At 44.7% G+C, this 9,601-nt stretch overlaps 1 protein-coding gene across 1 annotated transcript in view; it reads left to right on the top strand.

Moving 5' to 3' along the window:
• The first annotated feature begins 1,312 nt into the window (after nucleotides 1-1,312).
• Nucleotides 1,313-9,601, top strand: part of KMO (kynurenine 3-monooxygenase (kynurenine 3-hydroxylase)) — a 31,420-nt gene continuing 23,131 nt past the window's right edge. The window contains exon 1 of the mRNA XM_006757661.2: nucleotides 1,313-1,408. Within this exon, the coding sequence (XP_006757724.2) occupies nucleotides 1,355-1,408 (54 nt within the window). The 5' untranslated portion in view covers nucleotides 1,313-1,354. The remainder of the gene's footprint in view (nucleotides 1,409-9,601) is intronic.

The following is a 9,601-nucleotide window of genomic DNA, read 5'->3' as shown; positions in this document are numbered from 1 at the left end:
ACCAGAAATTCCCTGTGTCGAGGGAGAGAGAGCTGCTTAGAAGACTAGGGTAACCAACCCCAAAATAGTGGTTTGCTATGGGCAGGAAAAACAGGTGGCCCAAGAGCAGGGTTATAAAAATGACTCTTCACTGTGTGCCCTTTTGTGTCTTTTGAATTTTATACCTTGTGAATGAATGAATGAAATACCCAACAACAAACCTTCTAACAACTCTATACTCATCCACAAGGGGCCAGTATTGAGTGATTCTCAACTCTAGCTCTTAACCAGGGGGAAAGCCATTCTGGATTCTCCCTGCTCTTCCTGGGAAGTGAAGAAGCATCATTTTTTATGTTCTTTATTTAACACCACCTCATGTTAAATATATATATTTAAAATAAGATGAGAGAAGGCAAAGAAGTGGAGAGTGATATGACATAAAGCCAGGAATGAGTTTACAAGGAGAATATTATTCATCATCGCCCCTAGTGATGATGCACACATTAGATTCTAAAGTTTCTAGCGTCTGATGCAAAAAATAAAAATAAAAGAAAGTATGGTCACATACGCAGTTGGAAATCTTGCTGGGAGAATATTAAGAGTAGGCAAAACAGCCGAAACCGGTTTGACTCAGTGGATAGAGCGTCAGCCTGTGGACTGAAGGGTCCCAGGTTCGATTCCGGTCAAGGGCATGTACCTGGGTTGCGGGCACATCCCCAGTGGGAGATGTGCAGGAGGCAGCTGATTGATGTTTCTCTCTCATCGATGTTTCTAACTCTCTATTCCTCTACCTTCCTCTCTGTAAAAAAATCAATAAAATATATTAAAAAAAAAGAGTAGGCAAAACATTTGCCCAGGTAGAGTCTTTAAAGACAGTCTGTGAGGCGCCTTCAGGTGAAATTCCTGAAATGTGGCTCTTTAAAGGCAAAAATAATTCATGATTGGATGATGGAGTCATACCATGTCACTCTCTAAGAGAAGCTTAAGATGCTTGGGGACTTCAGACGAGGGGAGTTTCATTCATGGTTAACTCTGAATGGAAAACGGAAGTAAGAAAGAAAACGAATGTGGTAGAAAAAGAAGAAGAGAAGCTCTGAGTCTGTCGTTCAAACTTGTCTGTGTCTGCCCTTCAGACAGGGCGTGTCTCCGCTTGGCTGGATTTTCAGTCTTGGTTCAGGTCATCAAGTTTCTTTCTTTTTTTTTTTTTTTCCCTTGAAGCAGAGTTGACTGTGCTCTGGGCGACGAAGGGGTTAAATGCTGCCTCCCAGGCCTGCTCAAACACTGTGGCTGGCTGGGGCAGTATATAAAGACGGGAGGAATCTGTGTGTGGGAGACAGGGTGTCCACGGTGATCGGGGGAGAGCGCTTCAGCAGCCATGGATGCCTCAGACTCTCAAAGGAAAAAAGTAGCTGTCATTGGGGGTGGTCTGGTAAGCACCGATTTCTCTGTTATTCCTGGTGGTGGTGTTACCTGAACGGTCGGTCATGATTCGCAATGACTCTTACTCACTTGTACGAATGGTTCGTTTTCTCCTGAACACTTTTCTGATGTATCTTGAAGGTGGTGTTAGTGTGAATTTGCTTTCTTCTAGGGGGAGGTATTTTATTTCCATTAAATGCAAATGTGTCTGTTTTTCCTCGTCATTTTGATTTAGCGTTAAACACGGGGCCGTAGTTTGAGGACCCCTGGTTTAAAGTATTACACATAGTATTACATAAGTCTCCTTTTTTCCCCATTGACCTTTCCCCGGCCATCCCCACCACTACCCCCAGCACATGCCCTCACCCCCCTAGTGTCTGTGTCCATTGGTTATGCTTATATGCACGCATATAAGTCCTTCAGTTGTGTAAATGTTTTAATGAAAACATTTGCCTCACTTTGGTTAATATACTGTCTAAGAAGAACAAGTGTCAAGAAATATGGAGCTAGTGAAAAATGATCACGTTGGGCGTCCGCTAGTTAGTTGAGCCATTGGGAGTCATACCTACTTGGTTTGACTGACTTACCCGGCTGATCTAATGGAGCACCTCCACACTGGAATGCTCACCCCCTCACTGAGCAGGTGGGATGGCCTGGAGGGGACATGCGCACATGTAGCCAGATGTGGGAGGGGCCTCTGGAGCCAGTTCTGTTTAACATGGGACTGCCTCAAGCAAACTCTATTCCCCCTCCCCCCCAATTCAACAGAATATCCCCATTAGTTAAAATTTAACGATTTTCTTTTCACCTTTGGGCTAACCATTTGTAGGCAGTTAGCTCACAGATATTCATTTATCTATTTGCTCAGTGAAAATCTGTCGAGGGCCCAGTCTGTCCCAGACACTGTGCGAGGCAGTGTATGTCATATGACGCGTGTGTTTCTATAGTATATGCTAATTTTAGTTTCTAATTCTGCTCCCCTTTTTGTCTTTCCCCCAAAATACTATGACGGTTCCTCTAACATTGCTGGCTCTACATTTCAAAACGCGAAGGAACACTATATACATGCCGTGTGGGTCGATGCATGTGACGGATATTGTCATTTCTTCATGCTGGGCTTTGGTTCAATTCTTTCCCATCAAAGTTTTGCATATAAAATGAGAACGCATGTGTTAAACAAAATCTTATTGAGTGCCTGCTATGTGCCAGCATTGTTTTAGATGCTGGGGATTCAGGAGTGAAATAAATGATTTCAGTGTGAGTACTACAAAAGACGTGGAAACAGTCTGGCCAGTGTGGCTCAGTGGTTGAGCATCGACCCAGGAACCGAGAGGTCGCAGTTCGATTCTGGGTCAGGGCACATGCCTGGGTTGGGGGCTCGATCCCTAGTCGGGGGCGTGCAGGAGGCAGCTGATCCATGATTCTTTCTCATGATTGATGTTTCTATCTCTCTCTCCCTCTCGCTTCCTCTCTGAAATCAACAAAAATATTTGTTTAAAAAGATGCTAAAACAATACTTCAAGAATGTTCATCTGAACATTTGGTAAATTCACTGTATTGATTTTTCCTCCTTGTGTGAAATGCAGCTCCCCGACCCCTTCCCCTGCAACGGTATTACCTCCAGGAAGCAGGGGGACCGCCCTTAAAGCTCTCTTCCCTTCTGTAAATGCCCACAGGGCTGTGCTTGCCTGTATCACAGGTGCCTTCTATGAAAATCATTGATTTGCATAATATGCAAACTGGTCAGCAAACTGCGGCTTGGCAAACTGTGGCTCGCGAGCCACATGCGGCTCTTTGGCATCTTGAGTGTGGCTCTTCCACAAAATATCGACTTCTGCGCATGGGCCACGAAGGGCCACCAAGTTTCAATCACACTGTATGTGCGCGCCCGCACGTGGTATTTTTGTGGAAGAGCCACACTCAAGGGGCCAAAGAGCCGCGGTTTGCTGACCACTGGCATAGTTCATTCCCCATAGAAGGTTTTTAACTTCATGGGGCTCATGACTGTCTTATCGTGGGGACCTGCTCACTTCTCTTTTATAAAGGTTACCCCACTGTCCAGCTTATGAGGTGGGGGTGGGGCGGTGAGGGGGTAAGAGATCAACCAAAGGCCGAAACCGGTTTGGCTCAGTGGATAGAGCGTCGGCCTGCGGACTGAAGGGTCCCGGGTTCGATTCCGGTCGGGGGCGTGTGCCTGGGTTGCGGGCACATCCCCAGTGGGAGGATTAAAAAAAAAAAGAGAGAAAGGTTACCCCAGTGCCCTTATCCAATCAAACACACCAACATATTTTGCGTGCATGAGTTTGCTTTCAGAACCAGGTCGGGAATCATCTCCTGAGAAGTTATGTGGATCAGAAGCAGGAACTGTTTCTCATCAGAATGGTATCACGCGGGTGTAGTCCTTGGAAGGACCAACTTGAGAAAGGGATTTGAAAAACCATCTCTACTTTCCTGGCGGCGAGGAGTTGGGGTAGCTTTCCAGTCCTGGCAAGTCAGCCTCAGCTGCTACTTGAGCCCTCACTACATGGATACGTCCGAAGATCACATTCTTGAGACCGAGCTGTAATTCTAAGAGCAGGAGGTAGACGCAGGCTTTTCCAAAGTCATGTGGTGACCAGCTCAGACTGATTTCAAGAAGAGTTTTATATGCTTCCTTAAGTCAGGGTAGTTGACAAGTTGACACCTGTTTTTTTCCTTTATTTTTTTTTCTCTTTTATTTTAGTTTTGACACCTGTTTGACGTGACATTATCAGGTTGATTTCAAACACATTACAATAAAGAGGTATGAAGTGCATAAAACGGTCATGACCTTGATCCCCCTCCCCTTTAGGGTCAGCATTTATAAACCTAAAGTTACGGTTTCCTCATGATCATTGGCCACATGGCCGGAGAGGTCCCGTGGGAATCAGCAGAAATTTAGCGAATCCTCTTATATCGAACCACACCAGCTGAGCACCTTGAGAGCATACCTCATCATTTCATAAAAAAAAAAAAAAGTTTTCAAACTTTTTAAATTTTATTTTATTTTATTTTATATATTTTATTGATTTTTTTTACAGAGAGGAGAGCCACACTTTATTCATCTGTAAAAATAAATTTTTTAAAAAATATATTTTATTGATTTTTTACAGAGAGGAAGGGAGAGGAATAGAGAGTTAGAAGCATCAACGAGCTGCCTCCTGGACACTCCCTACTGGGGATGTGCCCACAACCAAGGTACATGCCCTTGACCGGAATCAAACCCAGGACCCTTCAGTCCGCAGGCCGACGCTCTACCCACTGAGCCAAACCAGTTAGGTCTCAAGTGGTTTTCATTGGTAACTTAGGCCTCAATATCATGCATGGGCGGGGGCGGGGCGGGGTGGAGGGGGCAAAGCACATGACCTGTAAAGAAGGAAGTAGGGGGGGAGACAGAAAAAGAAAGTGGGAGAAATGAACTAACAGAAAACTGGGTAAATCCATAATTAAGTAACCAAGGAATCTCCTTAGAGCTCCACATACACACCAATAGGCAATGGCCAATAAAACTCTGATTTTTACAAATTATTTTAGGATCAAAACAGTTGAGTGCTCTGGGCTTTTGGTGCTTCAAAACAAATATAGAGACTTTTCAGCGTTGCCCATGTCCTTCGTAGAACTGTCCTCTCTCTATCGAGGCTTAACCCCAAGAGCTTCCTGGAAGCTTTAACTGCTCCCAGGAGTTTAACCCCTCTCCCCAAAGTCTTCACTTCTCTCCACACCTTCTTCCCTCTTTATGCTCAGGAACCAGCTGTCCTTTCAACCAGAGCTTGTGGTGGGTTCAGAGTGGTGTGCACACATTTTCCTTTCCATTTATATCTTCACATCTTAGTAGTTTCAGTCATGTTTTTTGTTGGGTTTTTTTTTTGCTAGTGTAACAACTAAAAATGTAGACAGTTGTTCCCGATTAAGCACATTTCACAGAAAGTGAGCAGAGGAAATGAAGTTAGAGTAAAATGCTCTTTATCGGCCCTATTACGAATCATTCTAGTCGAATGTCAGTAACATCTACCAATTTTTTTTTTTTGCCTTTTAGTTGAACCTCAGTTACACAAAACAGGAGTTATCCTCATCTTTATCTCAGGACACATTATTATGACTCATCTTGGAGAAGACTTTTTAAAAAATATATTTTATTGATTTTTTAAAGAGAGGAAGGGAGAGGGATAGAGAGCTAGAAACATTGAGAGAGAAACATTGATCAGCTGCCTCCTGCACACCTCCCACTGGGGACGTGCCCGCAACCAAGGTACATGCCCTTGACCGGAATTGAACCTGGGACCCTTCAGTCCGCAGGCCGACGCTCTATCCACTGAGCCAAACCGGTCAGGCTTGGAGAAGACATTTTTATTTACTTTTTTGCTTGTTTGTTCATTAACAATAATAAACAGAAGCTGAAACCTTTGAACTCAACATGAGAATTACAACATTGACAGACTTATATCCACCTCTGTGCTCCTCTCTCACCTGTTATAAGTATTGCCCCGAATCCTGTGTTTATCATTCCCTTTAATATATAAGTATTTAAAAGTTTTATGTGTAGCATATATACACAGACTATTAATATATATATACTTTTAAAATTATGTATATGCATATATTGTGGAGTAGTTTTAGTTGTCTTTATAAGAGAATCATGCAGTATGAAATTATTAAGAACATTTTTAAATATATATGAAGGCCCTGGCCCTGGTAGCTCAGTTGGTTGGAGTACTGTCCTGTATGTACACCAGAGAGCTGCGGGTTCGATTCCTGGTCAGGGTACATACCTCGGTTTCAAGTTCAATCCCCAATGAGGACACAGAAGGGAGGCAAATGATCAATATTTCTCTCTCACATGGATCTTTCTCTTTCTCTCTTTCTCCCTTCCTCTCTCTCTAAAAGTCAATAAAAAACAAACATATCCTTGGGTAGGAACAATACATATGAAAATTATTAAGGAAATTCGAGGCTTATGGTGATGCCATTTGTCCGTAGAAGGGAGTGTTTCAGGACTCAGTTTGCCTCTAGGAGATGGCTCTGTTGACCAGCAAGCCCAGATGAATGTAATCCAGTCAGGACTAGAGAGGACTTTCCTAGATAGGCTTTAGTCCCTTGGATCATTGATTTCTTTCCAGTTTACCCTTCTCCTGAGATGTATCTATTTAGAGTTCCTGACCCAAAGCCTGGAGATTTAGTAAGTCCTCCTAAGCAGGAAGTCAGGTGGGTGTTCTGAAGCCCAAATGTTGTCCCTATAGCCTCTTGAGTCCAATGAAATTCTGCTGAAATTCTCAGGCTGCTCTGCAAACAGTAGACACCTCTAGGCATGGCTCCCAATGCTGGCTTCATCTCTCTGTGTTTTCTTTTCCTGTTGGCAGAAGAGTTAGTTCAAATGATCGATTTCACCATCGCTCCAAATGGCTGTTTGCGGAGAACCAATTGGCAAAGGGCCAGGTGAATGCTGATAGAATAGACAGGAAACTTGGCATCAGACAAGCGTAATGGTTGTGTTGATAGGAGCAGAATGGTGAACGTGGAAAGAGATGGGTGGATGGAGAAACATGACGGGGCAGGATTGGCAGAACGTGGGATGGATTCAACACGGAGAATGAGGGGGAGAGAGGTGTAGGGATGACTCTTAGGTTTCTGGTTTGAGCAACGAGATGGATGGGATACCACTCACTGACATAAGGAATATCGCAGAGAACTGACAAGATGGGGCCAAGGATCACACGTTTCGGTTTGAATCTATTGATTTCTGAGGTGCGTTGAGATATGGAAGAAGCTACGTTAGTTAGACATTCGTATGCGTGAGCTCAAAAAAAAAAAAGATCAAGAAGAGAGGCTGGTGAACAGCAGGATGGAATGCTGCTGAAAATGCAGGTGGGATCATTGACTATGGATGATCCTTTTTTAAAAATATATTTTATTGATTTTTTACAGAGAGGAAGGGAGAGGGATAGAGAGTTAGAAACATCGATGGGAGAGAAACATCGATCAGCTGCCTCCTGCACATCTCCCCCTGGGGATGTGCCCGCAACCCAGGTACATGCCCTTGACCGGAATCGAACCCGGGACCCGTCAGGCCGCAGGCCGACGCTCTATCCACCGAGCCAAACCGGTTTCGGCAACTATGGATGATCTTGCCAAACTTCAGTTGCTAGTGATGCGCCAGTAGGTAAATCCCTGCAACCTACACAAAGCTAGTAGGAGGGCAATACTATGCAGGGGTCCTCAAACATGCGGCCCGCCGAAAACATTTATCCGGCCCGCTGGGTGTTTTTGCTGCTGCAGTGTGCATAGGAATTTATTCATAGGTTTTTTTTAAACTATAGTCCGGCCCTCCAACGGTCTGAGGGACAGTGAACTGGCTCCCTGTTTAAAAAGTTTGAGGACCCCTGCAACCCTGATAGCATTTATTGCAGGCATCACATGTTCAAACAATGATATATCTTGGATTTTAAAGGAGGCAGCTGATCGATGTTTCTCTCTCATCGATGTTTCTAACTCTCTATCTCTCTCCCTTCCTCTCTGTAAAAAATCAATAAAATATATTAAAAAAGAGAAAGAAAGAAAGCCACAGCCCAGATGGTCTGGCACAGTGGATAGAGCATCAGCCTGCAGACTGGAGGGTCCCAGGTTTGATTCAAGTCAAGGGCACGTGCCCAGGTTCTGGGCTTGATCTCCAGTGGAGAACATGCAGGAGGTAGCTGATCAATGATTCCCTCTCATCATTGATGTTTCTATCTGTCTCTCCCCCTCCCTTCCTCTCTCTGAAATCAATAAAAATATATTAAAAATAAATAAATCAAAATCAAGCCACAGAAGAAGATATTGGCAGCATTTAAAAATGACAAAGAGCCCTAGCTGGTTTGGCTCAGTGGATAGAGCGTCAGCCTTCGGACTGAAGGGTCCCAGGTTCGATTCCGGTGAAGGGCACATGCCTGGGTTGCGGGCTCGATCCCCAGTGTGGGGCGTGCAGGAGGCAGCCGATCCATGATTCTCTCTCATCATTGACCTTTCTCTCTCCCTCTCCCTTTCCCTCTGAAATCAATAAAAATATATTTTAAAAATAAATAATAAAAATGACAAAGACTCTGTACTCAAATCTACAAACAACTCAAAGGATCAATAGAAGGAAAATAAAAAGATCTACTACCCAATAGAAAATGGGCAAGAGACTTTGCAGGCACTTGACAAACGAGGAGCTGCAAGTAGTCAATCAATGCGGGAGAAAGCGTTCCCCCTCTAGTTAATCAGTCATGCACAGACCAAAACACCCTCCTCCCCTCTGACCCTCCAATGGGAGTGTTTGAAAGTTTGAGAACATCAAGCGCCAGCAGAAATGAACTCTCAGAAGCTGCTGGTTGGAAAACAGATTAGTACAAAATGAGAAACCACGTGGCATAATAAAGGTGAAGATGCATAAACCTCTGGACAGAGATTCCAAATTCGAGTATAAAACTCTAGACCAGTGGTTCTTAACCTTCCTCATGCCGCGACCCTTCAATACAGTTCCTCATGTTGTGGTGATCCCCAATGTCATTGTTACAAATTGAACATCATTAAAGCATAGTGATTCATCACAAAAACAATATGTAAGTATAGACGTGTTTTCCGATGGTCTTAGGCGACCCCTGTGAAAGGGTCGTTCGACCCCCAAAGGGGTCTCGGCCCACAGGTTGAGAACCGCTGCTCTAGAGGAAAAGAATGCACATACGGTCTAGGAGAATGTTCTTCGTAGCATCTATGAATATATAAAGAGGTAATATGCAAATTAGTCCAGGATGCCTTTACAGTCACGACCAGCTCCAAGCCTTAATAGTCATGACCATGCCAAAACCGGTTTGGCTCAGTGGATAGAGCGTCGGCCTGTGGACTGAAGGGTCCCGGGTTCGATTCCGGTCAAGGGCATGTACCTTGGTTGTGGGCATATCCCCAGTGGGAGATGTGCAGGATCAGAGCACGCCCCCACCCCAGTGGACACACACAGGGGTGGGAACCTGCTCCCAGAGGCTGCAGTGGGTGGAGGTGGTGGCCAGAGCGCAGCAGCCTGGGTCCCAGGTGCCGGAGGGAAGCCGGTGCCGGCAGCCAGGGGAAGGAAGGACTATTCTTGCAGGAATCTTTGTGCATCGGGCCTCTAGTTGTTAATAATAGTCCCCAACCCGGAAACGCTTGAATGCCCTTTAACAGTAGACAGCTAAGT

Source organism: Myotis davidii, unplaced genomic scaffold (assembly GCF_000327345.1).
Source record: "Myotis davidii unplaced genomic scaffold, ASM32734v1 scaffold875, whole genome shotgun sequence".
Taxonomy (NCBI): domain Eukaryota; kingdom Metazoa; phylum Chordata; class Mammalia; order Chiroptera; family Vespertilionidae; genus Myotis; species Myotis davidii.
This window is presented reverse-complemented; position numbering and strand designations above follow the sequence as displayed.